This window comes from Spinacia oleracea, chromosome 3, assembly GCF_020520425.1.
Source record: "Spinacia oleracea cultivar Varoflay chromosome 3, BTI_SOV_V1, whole genome shotgun sequence".
Classification (NCBI taxonomy): Eukaryota; Viridiplantae; Streptophyta; class Magnoliopsida; order Caryophyllales; family Amaranthaceae; genus Spinacia; species Spinacia oleracea.
Window position 1 is genome coordinate 159,666,627 of NC_079489.1, and position 18,466 is coordinate 159,685,092.

Below are 18,466 nucleotides of genomic sequence, written 5' to 3' on the forward strand. Positions count from 1 at the left end.
TGGCCCCTAAAAAATAAGCTCAAATCTTCTTGGGTTCCTGTTCATCTTTCTTGGATCTCCATCCTTGAATTTCTGATTGAACCTTCTTACTCCATCGAGCTTATAATACGAACTTTATAATCTAATTTAAACTTTTAAATTAAATTACAACAATACAGAACGATGCGCAGATCGTATTTCAAATTTTACAAGAATACAAAACGATACGCAGATCGTATTTTTTATCCTATTTTGGGCCATACTAGTCACTTGCCTGTAACAAAATATCATATATATTCTATACACGCATATAATATCAAACTATATTAAACACAAATTATTTACTTATTAACTGTTAATAAGCAAATAGCATTTCCAAAATAATTATAAAAACTTAAACAATTTAAGTTCAATATTACTTAGGAAACTTTATTATTTTAATTCAATTACTTATTTAAATATGGCAATAATCTCATTATTTAAGAATTTGCATTTAATAGAAACTCATCAATTATGCTCAACTTAGAAAATCTTATTTTCCAAAATTACCAAAATAAAATTATTTTAACTTTAGAAAAACTAAATTAAAATAAACTTTTGACCTTTTCCAAACTAACATATTCGAATCTTGTTGTTTAGGAAAATCAGACTTTTCCTTTTAATGAAGAAGTCAAACTGATTTTGAAACTGTTCTCAATTTATTATTATTATTTTTTTTTTTAATATAATGGTAACTGCAGCAGTATCACAGCTGAGATGTACCACCCAAAAGCCCAAGACCCTCGACATAAACAAAATATTTTAACGTAGTTTCATAACAATTATAAACTGCTCAAAACCTTCGACGGACAACACTTTGACGCCGGCAAGCACCTGCCAAAGACCGCCGGCCAGCCTCCACGGACATATATCAGCCACGTCGGCCGACCCGACCACCAGAAACTTCCGGCAGCAAGACCGACATCGTGGCCAACACAGTAATAACAGAGCAGCAGGGCTGCTCTTCCGCTGCGAAAACCCCCCGACCTCCGTCCTAGCTACCGCCGGAACACGAACCTAATTCACCCTCTACCGTGGCTCCACCGTCGCAGGTGGGGCCACCCAGCCATGGTGGGTAATTCTTTAAATTTGTGCAACAATTACCCAAATTTAATTAATCTTTATCCAATTTTGTTTAAAGATTAACAAAATTAATTAGGTGTGATAATCCGAAAATTATGGCAGAAATTTTGAATAAATTAACAAACCTTAAACTGAATTTTAGGGTTGTTAGAATCAGATTTCAATTTATAATCTTTATTAAAATTAAATCTAATAAGAATTCAAGATTTAGGGCATAATTATTTCATTTTATTCAAATAATTCAGAAAAATAACAATTATAATCCGAAAAATTCGAATTAAATTATTAGGCTGATCTATTGAATTTTCTTAACAAATAAAATCAAGAATTTTAATTGTTACCCTTAAATTTTATGATTAATCGAATTAAATATAAAAATTAACCAAATTCAATAATTAATATACAAAAATTCCGAAAAATAGTTAAAAAATTATCAAAAAATTTCGGCTATTGTATAAAAATTAGTAGATGATCATTAGATTTATTTAACAAATTAAAATCAAATATTTAATTGTTAACAAATTATTTCCCTGATTAATCTTATTAACCAATAAATAATTTAAAATCTAACGAATTTAATTTAAAAAAATCCGAAAATTTTTGTGTAGGAACAAATTATTTCCCTGATACAATCATGATCATAAAATATTATACAAGAGGCAAAAACTGATACCACTGTAGGAACATATAGATGCATAAAGCGGAATTTCAGGAAACAATTTCCTAACATCTATCACAGGGTCACATGCATAACAATAATATAGATCAGATTAAGTCGAAAGAATAATCACCTTTGTAGCGTGTTCTCCCGTTCGTATGCCAGCTTCGAAGATCTTAGAGCCCCACTTGTTGCTCCTCTACTTAGTACACAAGCACCGATTGAATCCCACGTATGCTAGTACGGAAGAGAACGATCACGATCAATCTCTTGCTTTGTTTGGGAAGAACGGCGTTTCAGAGAATAAGAATTAGGGTTTTTGTGTTTTCCTTTTGTCAGATATTGAATGAACGTAATTCCTAAATCCCTGACATTATAACTATTATAATGTGAGAGATTTAGGTTAACACAAAACCAAAGCCCAACCATCTTTCCCTTAATAGACTGGTTTTCATCGGGCCTTTTGGGCCCATTCCAATTAATGCTTATATGTGTGACCTTATACGATTAATATATTTTAGTTGTAGGTCCAATCAATATTGTCCTACTAATCACATTTATTCTCTAGCAAGCAAATATGATTACTAAAATAATTAACTTATTATCTTCATAATTAATTCCTATTTATATTTAGTAATTGCCGGAAATGTCTAAGGACATAATTCCTTCAGTACGTACCTGGAATACCTAAGTACGGGGGCCACTGTGCGAATCACAACTCACTAGAAATCAACTCCTATAAACACAAAGGAGAAACTTAATTATTAATCATGTTTACTAAATTTCCAGCAACTATTTAAGAAACTAAAACCCTTGGTTTAATTAGAAATTAACCGCTATTCGTTAAATTAATAGTCTCAAATAGTCAACTCAAGTACTAGCATAAAAACATTGACTTTTTAGCTTAAAAACCATTAAAAATCAACTCTTTAAAGCTTGTAAACAAATCTGAAAATTTAAGTTGATTCCCATAATTTATATCATCATTAAATTATGTGAATCAATCGCCTAATCAATTGGAATTAAAACCCTAATAATAGGTCATCATACAAACCATGTTTTGACCTTAAAAATTGACACTTTATTAATTCATTAAATCTGAAAATAATAATTTCAAACATTAAAATCAATCTCATCAATTTAAATACGACAATAATAAAATACGGTGTTCATAACCGTTCCAATCAATTTGAATAACCCAAATAATTAAATAATCACAATTAAATAATTAAAACAAATTAAAAACTGAAAATTAAAAGTTTAAAAGTATACAATTGATTATCACCAATCAACAACACACACACACAACAATTGATGTGTTGTGTGTGTGGGGCGTTGGAGAAACGACAACAACAACACTCGCACGACAGCACTCGGCAGCGCGCACCACACGAGCAGCGTGGGCGAGGGGCAACGACAAAGTGCTGGGCGCTGGACAAGAGAGGAAGGCACGCGAGTGTTGGGCGAGAGAGGGGGCACGCGAGTGCTGGGCGAGAGCAACAACAGCGACAGCAGCACGAGGCTGGGCTGCGGGCTGCGAGGTGAGGCGAGGCAAGGGGCGCGGCACGCGGGCAAGCAACAAGCCAAGCAACGCATGTTGCTTGGGGCCGAAGGCAAAGACGGACGAAGGGAAGGGGAAGAGATTGCTGAAAATTTTGTGAGGGTTTAATGAGGGGGTGTATTTATAGTTTTTCTCTCCAACATAGGCTAGGTTTTGGGAGTTTTGAGTTGGGCTTACTTTCAGGCTTGACTAAAATTAATCCTTGCAGGCCTTGTTGGATCATGGAAATTTAACTAGGCTTTGATTAAAATAAATTCGTTTTCAAAATACGACCCAACAAATCCCGATTAAATAAACTCGTTGAATTTATTTAAATAAAAATACGATTTTTGTAATTAATTAATAATTAAAGTATTTAAAAATAAAACACATTTAATTCTCATTAAATGGAATTAAATTCATAAAAATACTTTATAAATATAACAAAATACTTTATAAATATAATAAAATATATTTATAATTACGGAAAAATACGAGGTATTACAAGTATCATTGCTTATTGTTTCCTCTGCTATTGTGGTGTTCAATGCTTGTTGCGCATATGGGGTAGGCTGGCCTGGATCAAGCCTCGGGCTTCAGGCGCCGCGCGGGCGGTCAAAAGACCCTTCCGTGACAACATGCTCTAAATTCTCGACTAGGCTCTTGTATCATCGCTTGCAAGGTCCTACAGTTGCGGTTCCATGGGAGAGGTTGATATGTAATAACAAGGCTTCCCCTATAGCTTGTTCATTACTTGGTTGGCAATTTTGAGAAGACTACTAAAGACAGGTTAGCTAGATAAAATGTGCAAATTGATATGTTGTGTTGTTTTTGTAATGCTACACAGGAATATATTGAGCATCTATTTTTTCAATGCCCTTTCACTTCGGGGATTTGGTCACATTCTTTATGTAATACAAATTCAAAGAAATGTGCTCAACTTTAATGAAGAGATCAAGTTAGCATCTCAAGTTTGTATTCAAAGTTTTATTGTTAATCTTTCATAGAACCCTAAACCCTAAGACTTGTTACTCTGATCTCTGATGCAACTTACCCTAAGGTCCTATTTGGTTCATTATTAGTAAAGGAAAGGAAGAGAAAAGAAAGAAAGCAAAAAGAAAGGAAAAGAAAGGAAGGGAAAGAGATTTTATTTTCCTATGTTTGGTTTAAGCGAAGGAAATAAAGGGAAGGGAAATTTTTTATTTTCCTATGTTTAGTTTAAGGGGAGGAAATGATGGGAAGAGGAAAAAAATATAAATGATATCTCTTAATTTTTTTTCCATCTCAAATCATTCCAATTTTAGTAGGAAATGAAGCTGAAATTTTTACAAATGATCTTTCCTCTCATTTATTTTTCTTTTTTATCAAATCCTATGTAATTTATCTAATCAAACATGGAAACCTAATAAAACCATTTTCTTTCCTTTCTTTTTCTCCCAAATCTCCTCAACCAAACAAAACCTAAGAGTGGAGTTTGGTTATTCTTGTACTATAATTCCAAATCTTATTTTTGAATAAAATAAAATGCCCTGTAAAAAGATACAGTAATATTGTTGATGTGGAAAATATCTGCACACCCATTTCAGTATTTCACCCTAGGTATGTCAACGAGCAGAGTCGAGCCGAGTATTTGGTTGTTCGAGCTAAGCTTGATAAGAAATTTTCGAGCTCGAGCTCGAGCCGTTCTTAACCGAGCTTTTATTTTTCCTGTTCGAGCTCAGCTCATTTAAGTTTTTCGTTGTTCGAGCTTAGCTCACGAGTAGCTTCTTTAAGTTCAAGCTCGTTTCGAGTCGAGCTATTAACAAACGGGCCTTAATAAACGAACTTTTAACAAACGAGCCTTAATAAACAAGCAAAATCGAATAAACGAAATATTATTTTAAAAAATTATAAAATATAAAACATAAACTTAAGGGTTTTGATCTTTAAGAATTCTAGTAGATCCTTGATCGAAGAAATAAGAATAGGAAATAATATGGTTTTGGTAGTATACTAGTATATAGTTGATTTCTCACCCATAATTTTAGCATAATTATATGATTAATTTGATTAGTATATTATTTATTAATATTTTTATCATATTTACTATAAATTTTTTTTTTTTTAGAAATTTAATATAAACGAGCTTGAACGATCAAGAACGAGTTGTCCGCGAGCTTCTAAACGAGCTTATAAATGAACACGAACAAGTTGTTCGCGAGCCTAAACGAGCCGAACACTAGGTTGTTCGAGCTAGTATCATTTATTAAATGAGCTTAATGTTTTTTGTTCAAGCTCGTTTATTTACTCATGAACGAGATTTGACCGAGCTTATTCACGAGGTGTTCACGAGCGTATCAGCTCATTGACATCCCTATTTCACCCTTAACCCAAAATTTGGCCGTTTCCATTTCTAGAACCCTCTACTCTCTCCCTAAAACCCTCACAGCTCAGAAGCGCAGAGGGGGGCTTCTTCACTCTTCACTCTTCACTCTTCACTCTTCACTCCTCAGTTCTCACTTGTCTTCAACATTTTCAACCTAGAAGTATGACATCTGCTTCTTTGGCTTCACTTCCCTCATCTTCTTCATTTGCCCTCAAAAATACCCACAACAAAGTATTGAATTTGAGCACCAACTTTTGCCCACATAATAAATTGCCTAGAAATTGTCCCAAATTTAGCATTTCTAAGAAAAATTCCAATAAGTTATCTGTTCGTTGTGATGCTGCTGTTGCCGAAAAAGAGGTGGCTTTTGGTGAGAAGTTTGAGTATCAAGCCGAGGTGGGTTTTCTTTTCTTTTCATTTGTTTTGTATTCAATTCCAATTTTGAATAATTGCATTTTTCCCCTTCTGTTTCTGTTATTGCAGGTGAGTAGGTTGATGGATTTAATCGTTCATAGCCTATACAGCCACAAGGAAGTGTTTCTTCGAGAACTTGTTAGGTTTGTTTCTAAGATTATGCATTTCTCATTTGACAACTAATTAATGTAATGCTATAGAAGTTGAAACCTTAGAAGTTTTATATTCATTCTGGTATCTCGTCTGCTTGCTTTAGTCTCTGCTTTTCTTCACAAGTGGTCATCGTAGTTGCATTTTGTAACTTTTGACAATAATAAAGTTAGATGCTGACTAAATGATTTATGATTCTCTCTATTTGTTGCTGTGTTACCTTGATGGATTATGCTTGTGTTAAAAAATGTCCAACATGTTTCTAAACTTTCGTAAAAGACCCACCATAACTGCTTCGTTATTTGCATAAATTACTTTAGATCAATTTTGATTACTCTATGCATATTTTTGCATTTCTCAACAAATATGGAATGACAATATGATAACAATATCATGTGCTGATTGCTTTTCAATATGATGCTCAGTAATGCAAGTGATGCGTTGGACAAGCTCAGATTTTCAAGTGTGACCGAGCCCTCCCTACTCGGGGAAGCTGGAAATCTTGAAATACGCATCAAACCTGATCCAGATAACGGGACCATCACAATTATGTATGTGTTCCTTTGTTTCATCTTGTCTATATGCTGCAACTGATTAAATTATGACTTTGTATTCACCATTTCACCTTCATCACTAGGGATACCGGTATTGGAATGACAAAAGAGGAGCTTGTTGATTGCTTGGGAACTATTGCACAGAGTGGCACCTCAAAGTTCCTAAAGGCATTGAAGGTACTTGAAACCTTTCTTGGTGGTATAATTGTATATTGTAATGAAACTGATCTGTGTGTGATACCTTTTATAAAAAAAAAAAATCCTTTTCACATACTTCAGTTCCCTATTTCCAGTAATGTCTATTCACGTGCAGGAAAACCAAGATGGTGCTGACAATAGTTTAATTGGACAATTTGGTGTTGGATTTTACTCCGCATTTCTGGTTGCAGATAGGGTACTGAGATACTGTATACATTATTTTGCTGCTACTTACAGTATGGAGTTTATAAAAAAGACATAGTTTAAACTAGAAACTTCGTTTCTCATCAGGTTGTCGTGTCCACGAAAAGCCCAAGGTCCGACAAGCAGTATGTCTGGGAAGCAGTAGCTGATAGTAGCTCATTTGTGATCAGGGAAGAAACTGACCCTGAGAAGATCCTGAAGCGTGGAACGGAAATCACATTGTACCTAAGGGTATAGTTATTTTTTACTTCCTGATCTAATATGTACAATTTTCTTTTTATCAGGGGGCCAAAATGCTTTCATGTTTGTGGTAACTTTGATGTTTGCGCTATTTGCATTTGCTTCTATAACTTCTGCAATCTGCAGATTGGCTAGACGATGAATTATTATCTAAGCTAGAACTGTATATCTGCACACTTGTAGCCCAGAATATTCCGTTTTATTACTTAATCAACCCTGTGAAATTGCATAATTGTATTTGCTTGTCTCTCGCCTGTGAGGAAACTTAAGGGTCTTCTTGCACATCTATATTCTAATTCTTTTCATTACAATATCCTTTCAGCCTGATGACAAGTATGAATTCTCAGACCCTGGCATGATTCAAAGTTTGGTGAAAAACTATTCACAATTTGTTTCTTTTCCCATCTACACATGGCAAGAAAAATCAAGGACTGTTGAGGTAACCCGTTTTTCCTTTTGCATGTATTATGAGTAACATGCAATACAAATGCCTACATTGCAACTTATTATGTTTGATTTCCAAAATAAATTGGACTCCTGTAATTGGTTTAAATATATCCCCTGTAGATTTTTCTAATAGATTGAAAAATTTGAGAAATAGAGATGTCAGACGAGAAATAAGAACAGAATTTGGGAAATCTGATAGTAGAGAGTTACTTGATGCTATTAAATCATCAAACGGGGTTTACAATCCCAGATCTTCGAGTGGCTGGACTCCAAATACAAGTTAAACCAAAGCAGAATTCAGTCAATAATTTTCTTATTATTCCCTACCATTTCAAAATGAGTTGACTGGAATTGATGTATGGATTGAGTCCAAAGAATGTTACACCCCTACCATGTAAGCATTTGTTTGATTTTAAAGATTTAATATGATGTGAACTTCCATCTTGCAGGTGGAGGAAGAAGAACCGAAAGAGGGAGCAGAGAAACCGGAGGTAGAGTTCATTCTGGTTAAACTTCAAGCTGTTATGTCATGTAGTGGGACTTTGCTAGTTTGCTTAAACTTTTGTTCTTCCAGGATGAAAAGAAAAAGAAGACTGTCAGTGAGAAATATTGGGACTGGGAGTTGACCAATGAGACCAAGCCTATATGGGTGAGTGCATTCCTCTTCTTTCGTTGGGCATTCATCTACAACTGTGACAGTTTTTTATGGACACTTTTTCTATGCATAATCTAAGTGTACTAAGAGAAACCGTTGGACATTATGCAATTTAACTTCATGCCATAGATGCGAAGCGCTAAAGATGTCCCAAAGGATGAGTACTATGAATTTTACAAGAGAACATTCAGTGAATTCCTGGACCCACTTACATGTACTCACTTCATGACAGAGGTACACATCTCGTTTTCCTTGTTTCGTGCTTCAACTGCGCATTGTTGTGCTTCTTGACATGATTGGATATTATGCAGGGAGAAGTTGAGTTTCGGAGTGTGCTCTATATCCCTGGGATGGCACCTATGAATAATGAAGATGTTACAAGTCCGAAGACAAAGAACATACGGTTGTACGTAAAACGAGTATTTATTTCGGATGATTTTGATGGTGAACTGGTTGGTTCTTCGCACTTTTTTCTTCATTTCTTTCCATTCTTAGAATCCCCTTTGCTACTTAAGCAAGTGTGACCCTCTTAAAAACGGTACAAAAAGGTGATACGGTGATTATGTTTTCTGTTCATGCTATACGTGGCACTTCAGTTCTGTAGATGTCGCAGGAACTCAGGCAGAGTGACCGAGGATATTTGTATATTTTTGCTGAGATTTTTTTTGATTTTTAAAAACATAAAGTGATCTAACAAGTAACAAGTGCAAAAGACAAGCGGAGCCTGTGTTTGATGAGGGTTTATCAACACATTATTAAACTCCTATGTTTTTGGGTAAAAGGAGGGTCAAGTTTAGGGTTGAAATGGAGTTATTTATCAGTAACTAGTTGTAGAAATAACTACGAGTGATGTCAGTGGAGTAAAAAATAGAAGATAATCAGTAAATAATCACGAGAAAGCTATATTTTAAACTAACGCGGGGTTAGAAATGTACAAATTGAAGGCTGAATATATGACTGGGTAAATGGGTATTTTGTAGAGGCTTGAAAGTTGCTTTCTTATCTGATTGGTTAATGAAATGGTTGTGTCATTGTTTTCTCTCTTATAATTGATTTGATAGATAGATTTGGCAACAAGTGCCTGCTGAATGATAACTTCATCACATATGCCATGTGAAGAGACTCTTAAATTCTCCAAAAGAAGTCCTGTATTTTGTGAACTTCTATGTTCAGCGAATCTTAAGGTCTAGCTGTGTTTATGCTTTATGTTCAATGCTGATCTGGAGGTTTCCTTATTCCAATAAGCCATCTTGAAGACATTCTAATTTGAAATATGGCTTTCCCCTTCAAACATTTGGTAGTTGAATCATGAGGTGAATTTTTTCAGTCTGGGGCATGATGTCTCCATACATTGCGCTTTGCAGTTCAGAGTTTGAACTAGGCACCTTGAAAAGAATTTAAGCTAGTATTTGATGTTGTCCTATCTTGATAAGAAGTATCACAAAAGCATGGACACCCTACGGGAATCCAGATTCTCGGTATCTGTGTAGGATTCTTGACACTCCACACATGGGTATACACACTCATACTTCATTTTGCATTTAAGACATGCAATTTTTTCATAAAATGGCCACGAGTTGCGGTGTTTGACAGGCTTGTATTTTGATAGTAAATTGCCTAGTCTGAGTAAGTTTAGGAGGTGTATTTGCGGATATTCAACTGAGTTTGACACTAATAGCCCAGTCTGAGTTTCAAATGTTGTCCGCAATATGTTTAGTAGAAAAAGGTGGCTCTCAAAGATCGTTATCAAGGATTACATGTTTCTTGGCCGTGGTTGTGGGCATGTTTTTATCGCCATATTTGTATTTGCTTTGCAGTTCCCTCGATATTTGAGCTTTGTGAAAGGTGTGGTGGATTCCGATGATCTTCCTCTTAATGTTTCTCGGGAAATTCTTCAAGAGAGCAGAGTTGTAAGGCCTACTTCCCAATTTCGTTTCATGTTTTTTTGTTCATTCTAGCTGGTTTTTCGTAAATGTTTAGTTTATGTACTGTTATTGTTCTGAACATTGTCTTATTTGTGATGCAGGTAAGAATCATGAGAAAAAGACTAGTAAGAAAGACATTTGACATGGTGCAAGAGTTATCAGAGAGTGAAAATAAAGAGGTTAGTTGTATCCTTAGATGTATGCAATTTAGATGGTGGACAAGGGTGTACAATGAGCATGGTGCAGATTGTGCACCCAAAGAACACAAATGTTTGTGGAAAAGAATATGCCTTTATGTTAAAAGAATATGATTATGTTTTTAATTTAGGATTTTTTTGGTATTTACTAACTTAAAAGTACACCACTTTTGTATTTACTACCTTGTGAAATTGTTGTTTACGACCTTAAATTATGTTTTTGTTTTTGAATCAGTACTACTTAATGATTTTCTCATTTTAAAATTAGGACATCTCTTTCTTCTCTTACTCGTTCCAAGTGATTCAAAACTCTTTCTACTCCTTTATGTGTAAGGATTTTATAGAGATCGTGCTCTTGACATTTTGTAAAAGATCAAACGAATTAAAAAATATTTGTGAGTTATCAGATGAGTTTTGAAACAGTTCTCTATGAAACTTTTACAGAAAAATGAGAATAATGAGCTTTAGATCACTTAAAACGATTAAGAAACGAATATCTTAAGTTTAGAATGAGATAATAGTAAAGTGATAGCCAAAACAAAACATACTTTTAGGTAGTAAATTATAATAACTTTTTCATAAGGTAGTGAATACAAAAGTGACGTATTTTTACGGTAGTAAATACCAAATTTTTCTTTAAGTTATATAATAAAATAATATATCTTATGTTCTTTGGATGCACCATGCTCTGCACCCTTGTTCATAGTCCATGAATTGCTAATTGTCTGCTCCTTTTTTTCTGCTGAAGTCTTTCTCTCAAACTGTTTATGTCTGAACTTACTTTAGGACTACAAAAAATTTTGGGAGAACTTTGGTAAGTTTCTAAAACTGGGTTGTATCGAGGACACTGGAAACCACAAACGGATCACACCTCTTTTGCGGTTCTACTCATCAAAGAGTGAAGAAGACTTGATAAGCTTAGATGAGTATGTTGTAAACATGGGTGAGAAACAAAATGCTATCTACTACTTGGCAACAGACAGCCTCAAAAGTGCAAAGAGTGCACCGTTCTTAGAGAAGTTATTACAAAAGGATATTGAGGTATGTGATTGTTATGTTCTTAAAATTTCTCTGGTTTTTAGGTATCCAATTTCTGGATGAACTGACGTGTATATATATTCGTTGAGCTATATTTATATTAATTGATTAGTTCTACTTGCATTTACCATAGATTAGCTACTAGTAATAAAATGACACTCCGCACTTGGCTTATTGGATGGAAGGTTCTTCCACTTGGTTGTATCATTATTGATTGTTTATCACTTTGATGGTTTGCTCAACTGGTGATTGCTGTTTATAGGTTCTGTTCTTAGTTGAGCCAATAGATGAGGTTGCCATCCAGAACCTGCAGACATACAAAGAGAAGAAGTTTGTTGATATCAGCAAGGAAGACCTGGAACTTGGTTAGACTTGTTTTCCAGACCTGTGTAGATTTTTGTATTGACTATTACCCGTATTGTGTGAAGGCTGTTTATTCAACATGATCATGGATTTTCAACGTGATGAATATTTCTCCTCAGGTGATGAGGATGAAGTAAAGGAAAGGGAGACTAAACAAGAATTCAATCTTCTGTGTGACTGGATGAAACAACAACTTGGTGATAAGGTTTCAAAGGTCCAAGTCTCTAATCGTCTTTCTTCATCTCCTTGCGTGCTTGTTTCTGGGAAATTTGGATGGTCAGCAAACATGGAAAGGTATGGTGATTTTGTTTTGGGTCTTCTTGCTTTCAAAATTGTGTATGGGTTTGATGATTGTATGTATTGCCTCCTTCAGGTTGATGAAGGCACAAACTCTTGGAGACACTTCAAGCTTGGAGTTCATGAGGGGTCGGAGGATATTAGAGATCAATCCTGATCATCCTATTGTTAAAGACCTTCACGTAAGTCTATGTGTTGTAATATACAATGATAAACTTGAGGGGAACGAAAAAGTAAATAAAACCCCCCGGTATCTTATTGAGTGATAATTACTAAGAAAAAGTAGAGAGAAAGTGGAACCTAGTGTTAAAGAAAGCAGACTAAAACTAGTATGTACTCTGTAACACTTGTCAAAACACAGAGGGAGTAAATAAATGACAGGCTTTCGTGCTAGTTAGAACATCTGTTCTTGACTAAATCCCTTTCCACCTTTCACCTTCCCCTTCCCCTCCTTTGGTTGTGTTCGGGGATGGGCATGCTGAAAGCTGACCGGAAATTCCTTTCATGGGAACAAAGTAGCTGAGGAGTTGTAGTTTCCATGTTGATCTTAGATCGATGGCCTGCAAAGAAAAGGAATCCTAATTTTCTCTTTTTTTAATGGAATGTTTTATTTTAATTTTTGGTGCATGCAGGCTGCCAGCAAGAATGAACCGGACAGCAGCGAAGCCAAAAGAGCTGTTGACCTCTTATATGAAACAGCCCTTGTATCGAGTGGATTCACGGTCAGTTTCAGTTTTGAAATAAATACTAATACAATTAAACTGGGCATGTGATAAATAATAACAAGCTATATATGTATGTATGTATGGTTGTCCCAGCCTGACAGCCCAACGGACTTGGGAAACAAGATCTATGAGATGATGACAATGGCCCTTGGAGGGAGATGGGGCAGATTAGATGATGAAGAAGAAGAAAAGTCATCAGAAGAGCCAAGTGCAAGTGCAGATTCCCAAGTGGTTGAGCCCTCGGAAGTCATAACGGAAAATGACCCATGGCAAGATTGATGGGATGATTCTAGTCATTAACATTTTTATTGTTTGGTTGGTAGACTCAACATTTATACCTTCCATGGAACTGTATGGAAGATGGAAGTAATAGCTAGACTATAGTAGACATGGTAGAGTACAGGGTATTCCTTTTTAGAGGAAAGTTGATTATCAGTTAGTGCTTTTCTTTCTCCTAAGATATCAAATTAGCTAATTTAAGATTAGTTATCATCTACAAAAGAACAATGTGTCGAGTTCAATTTGCATCTTATATAAGGTGTTTACTCATGAAACAGAACAGGTATCATGACAATCTCAGATGATTCTATGTCTAAGTAATTCTTGTTTTAAGTTCATTTCCAACAATCTACTTAGGGTCCTAGGCGAATGTAGTAATAAGTGCATCATTGCAAAATGTTGAAGTTGCTATTTTATCAATGAAAAATGCAACAGTTTTGATGCAAACTCAAAATAATTCATATTCATTTCATAATAAAAAACTGCATTGAATTTCATCTCACCTTAAAATTGAACCCTTTTTTGTCTTTCTTCTAACATATTTGAACTTATCTCAACTTAAAAGGATTACACTTACTCATTTACAACTAAATTAATTAAGTTCTAAAACAACAATGATAATATGTATCCACCATTACAGCTAAAGAGAAAGATTTAATAATTTTTACATTTTCATTACCTAATAGCACGAGAACAAAGATCTCTAAATCCTAAATCTCAACAAGAATACAGAATTGTGCTAAACCACGAAAGGGCGTTATTATATATTTTCTTCAAATAATGTACATTGCATCAAAAGCTCACAACAAAATATGAATATGTCCTCCAAGAAACAGAGTTGTTAAATATACAACTTGTACTTGAGGTGTTTCCTTTATACTAGAGATAACAGTTTCCTTCCCTTCAACATCTGGCAGCAAGAAACTCATATGAGCAGCATTTAAACATCAAGATTCAGCTTTCATTTGACTGGTTGGCACGGAACCTGGAGATATCAAAGGGGAAACCTTAGACAACGAAAATGGTGTAAGAACAATTCTAAAGAGTTCGAGTTCTAACAGTTTGTTTCTTGGTTGTCATGGGGAGAACTGGCATTGAAACCCATCTGCACAACATTGTGAAGCTCGCCATCCCATGCATTCTGTAGCTGTTAGAACCAACACATACAGATTAATATCTAATTACAAGAAAAACTTCAAGTTCCTAGCATCAAACATGACAGACAAGAAAGATTCTCAATATCCAGAGTGGCAAATAGGTCCTTCATATCAATTTTCTTTAACATGGACCACACTCGGGTGATCGAGTCATTTGCAGAAACTCCAGGTCAGTTCGTCTGTATTGTCAATTAGCATATTACAATACTGCAAATATTAATATTGATTTAGCACAACAATTTCCAGGTCAAATCGGGTCATATAAATTTGAGCACAGTTGGTTTAGGTTAGGTTATTCAGATAAGGTATTGGGCATGGGTCAAAGTTACGTGATAGAACCAAGTCTTCTTCTATGTATATAAGAAAAAGAAAAAGAAAAAGAAAAAGAAAAAGAAATACCTGCTGAGCGGATTCTCTATACCCTCCTCCCATATTTGATAATTGGGAACTAATCATCCTCCTCAGTATATCCGAAGAGTTTCCAGTGCCAGACAGACCCGGAGGCAAAATGGGTTGCTGAGTTTGATTTAGGGAAGAGTAAGGCATTTGAATAACTGGAGAAAAAGCGAGACCAGATGAAGGACCAGCTCTTCCTGAAAACATCTGCTGTGAAAAATATATACAGCATCAGGAACATAATTCAGCTTGCTTATAAGTCTGTTTACAAATGCACTCTTCATTTAGGCAATTTCCCAACTAAAACCATTTAATTTGTACTCACATCTTTTGTGAGAAGACGCTCAATGTTGAAGTCCAGTCGAGGATGAACTGTTGCTAGTTTCATTGACAAAAACTGGAAGGGAAAAAAATACAACATGAGAAAAATAAGATCAAGATTTTGAAGCAAACACTGGTGAAGTAGCAGCAGATAGCTAGAATATTCATGCATTGAAATAACGGTACTGATACATAATAACGAATTGATATATAAGCATTTCAAACATTACCCAATTTGGAATAAATTTAGGAATGCAAGACAAAATTACGAGTCGATCCGGTGTAATTAATGTTGATGTTTGATTTTACTTAATATTTCCGTTTTAGCTCCTTATCTAAAGCCTTTAGGGCTGTATATATCATTTTCCTAATGATACAAACTTCATTTAGCCTGTAGAATGATAACATATATCCCTGAATAAAAAGACTTCACACTGATGCATGTCTACAAAAACGACAAAAAGCTATACCTCAACCTGCCGCTGCAACGATTGTACATAGTTAATAATTTCATCTAGCATGACTGCTTTGCCCGTAACCTGCGAAACTGAGCTTTAGTTGAGGATTTCAAAAAATGAATTCATGGTAATACAGGACAGTAGGTACAGAAATCACCTTGCTGCAACCAGGTACAAGGTCTTGAAGAAATTTCATCCTCTCACTGATTTTTTCTCTCCTAACCTATAATCAAGATAAATGATCATCCCGTATGCATGCATCAGTAACAAGGAAAGAGAAACTTTAATATCCACCTAACATAATCAATAAGGAAATTCATACCCTTTCTGCTAGACTATGACTGTTAGTAGCCTGCCCTCTTCGTGCTCTCACATGTATGTAATCTTCCTTTGCTGAATCAGAAGCCTGAGAAGTCTGTTTAACATTTTTTCCACTAGACTTATTGCCAGTTGGTGTTGAAATCTGCTCCTCCTTGTTTTGGATATCTAAATTGTTTTTCCTAGCTTCAACAGAACCCTGCTGAATTCCATTGGATTGCTCGGCCTCAGCAGCATCCTAATATGAAAACCAAATCAATACCGAAAGAGAAAAACTAAGGCATAGAGTAGTGTCTGTTGTTACCTGATTACCCCTTTTTCTTTTCTTTGCACCCTCAGCTTTAGCTGATAATTGCACCCCTTCCTCTTGGGCAAGGCCGCCACTAAACTGAGGTTCATATGAGTCATTTCCAGACATAGAAACAGTTTGTTTGGCTTCTTCGTTAGACCTTTCTACCATTGTTGTCTCATTCCCATGTTCTGTTTCGTCTAAGCTTGCCTCAGGTTTTTGAGGATGTCTACCAGCCAAGGTTTTAAAGGCATTTACCTCTTCTTGTGGACCTTGCATCATAGCCCCCCCTCGAATATAAGGATTATCAGACTGATGGATGCCCAAAGGATTCAACATCTCTCCAAAGTGGCCCCCACTGAAGCTAGAAAACCGAGCCGCACGCTCAATGAAAGCAGAATCAGTAGGAAACTGAGATAAGGTATGAGGCAGCATGCTTGGTAAAAACAAACCACTTTTGAGCATCAATAGAGGATCAGAAACATTATGAACATTCATTTCTTTGAAGCCTGTGTTAACAGGATGTTCCCAAACTGTTGTTGGACCAAATGAATCCACCATTGAACCCGAGGAACAGGATGGACCAACTGCATCTCCACAAACATCCATAGAATTCCCACTTGGAACTGGACCCATTGATGAATTAGCGAAACTGGGAATGTCATATCGCCAATCAGCTGATACGCCAGAGGGGTGGTAACTCAAAGGTGCTTCATTCCTCTTTTCTAGTTCCAACTTATCCTTATCATTCATATCCATACCAACTTCAATTTATCAACAAAAGCAACAATCCAACAGAAGAACGAACCTCACAAGAATCCCAATGCCTTAATTGAATTAAGATCAGAAACCTGAAAATCCAACAAGAACCCACCAAAAATAAGCAGTTTAAAAACAAGTTCAAAATCAAAAATAATAAGACCAAAAAATTGAATAGCAGCGAAGTCCAGAAAATTTAAGAGGGCAGCGACAAAGATTCCCGTTCCCCACCACCACATACAACAACCAAAGAATAGCTCAATTAACACAAAGAAGAACTATAAAAAGAGGGAAATAGGAAAGGAAAGGGAAAAAATCAGGTACCAACTTCAACCAACATAACATCTTTAAAACCAAAACCAAGAGTACCCATGTATTCGAAATGAACACTAGACCAAACACGAACACGACCCGGTCACTCGAATTGTCAGCTCTGATAGCAACATAACATCATTAATTCGAAACCTCATTGTACCCACTTCTAGGTACTAAGATCACACCCCCAATCAATGTTAACTGGCAAACAACAACTTCTCAAAAAAAGCACAGACTGGACTAACATGTATATCAACTAAAAGTGGTACTACCAATTAATACTCAACAAGAATCTATTCAAACACACAGAAAATTGCAGAATAAGACTATAAGTGTAGTCAATTTGTACGAATTCATTGATTTCAGCATGTTAAATGACAACCTCATAAATTGAAAATTGGAAATTAACATAAACCCTAATCAGAGTAAATGAAGGCCCCCGTCTTTTTTCTCTGAATCATAAAGAAATTCAACTAAAAGTGAGAAGATTAAAGATACCCATTTCAGATTCTGAGCTACTTTTAGTACTCTGGCCGCCATTGAAGATTTTTACTGAAGAAAACTTTATTCAAATGTGGAGTTTTTTGGGCTTCAAACATTTCACCTTCTTTTTTTCTCTGATTATATATGGTTTTTGTATTGCCCAGAAGCTGGTTTTTGTCAATTAAACGTCCAGGGGCAAAAAAATGTGAAGTTTTTGTACAGTAGTTGGTAAGAAATTAAGCAAAAGTTTTTGTAAATTTTTTAAAGAGAGAAAAAGAAGGGAAGCTAGAAAGAGAAAAGGGAAAGAGTAATGGCAAAGGTCCTGCATTTATACCCACGCCTGCATTAAAAAGAGAGCTTCTTGATGATTAACCACCGCCACTGCTACTGTCAAGATAATTAAGAGTTAAGCATACAACTAGGGACTCACGTTTGAATTTTTTCACCGTTAAGGACCTCATAAGTTTTTTTTCACCTTTAAGGACCTCATTAACTTTTCCGGTGAGTTAACTACACCCTTAACTCAAGTGGTGGGCCCCTAATTTAATAAATCAGTAGACACTAATAAGTTAACAATTTCTTAATTCTGTTTAACACTAAAACGGTTCTCATTTCTCTAA

General features: G+C 35.4%; 2 protein-coding genes across 3 annotated transcripts; one reads left to right on the forward strand and one right to left on the reverse strand.

The window, feature by feature from the left end:
* Window positions 1-5,682: 5,682 nt before the first annotated feature.
* Window positions 5,683-13,688, forward strand: LOC110777770 (heat shock protein 90-5, chloroplastic; the record flags this gene model as incomplete). The annotated part of the gene is made up of 19 exons (XM_021982359.2): window positions 5,683-6,060; window positions 6,148-6,221; window positions 6,654-6,779; window positions 6,866-6,959; window positions 7,096-7,176; window positions 7,272-7,415; window positions 7,747-7,863; window positions 8,321-8,362; window positions 8,446-8,520; window positions 8,656-8,760; window positions 8,838-8,978; window positions 10,344-10,436; window positions 10,553-10,630; window positions 11,435-11,689; window positions 11,949-12,051; window positions 12,169-12,343; window positions 12,423-12,528; window positions 12,979-13,068; window positions 13,165-13,688. Coding segments are annotated over 19 exons (2,463 nt in total), but the record flags the coding sequence as incomplete, so codon positions are not given.
* A 280-nt stretch (window positions 13,689-13,968) lies between these two features.
* On the reverse strand, window positions 13,969-18,183 carry LOC110777771 (transcription factor bHLH49). 2 transcript variants are annotated; one of them, XM_021982360.2, is made up of 9 exons: window positions 17,862-18,183; window positions 16,305-17,140; window positions 16,005-16,238; window positions 15,840-15,905; window positions 15,695-15,763; window positions 15,229-15,300; window positions 14,907-15,113; window positions 14,410-14,497; window positions 13,969-14,335 (listed from the first exon to the last, which is right to left on the reverse strand). In XM_021982360.2, the coding sequence occupies exons 2-9, from the start codon at window positions 17,046-17,048 to the stop codon at window positions 14,298-14,300; spliced, it is 1,518 nt and encodes a 505-aa protein (XP_021838052.1). In that variant the 5' UTR covers window positions 17,049-17,140; window positions 17,862-18,183; the 3' UTR covers window positions 13,969-14,297. The 2 variants fall into 2 exon arrangements, with proteins under 2 accessions (XP_021838052.1, XP_021838053.1); XM_021982361.2 differs by having other exon boundaries at window positions 14,907-15,110; window positions 17,862-18,161.
* Window positions 18,184-18,466: the final 283 nt, after the last annotated feature.

Coding starts and splice junctions, on each gene's coding strand:
- LOC110777771 (XM_021982360.2), bottom strand. CDS start 17,048: ATGGATATGAATGATAAGGATAAGTTGGAACTAGAAAAGAGGAATGAA. Junction 15,301..15,694: donor CGTTGCAGCGGCAGGTTGAG/GTATAGCTTTTT, acceptor TTTCCCTTCCAG/TTTTTGTCAATGAAACTAGC. Junction 14,498..14,906: donor ATAGAGAATCCGCTCAGCAG/GTATTTCTTTTT, acceptor TGGTTCTAACAG/CTACAGAATGCATGGGATGG.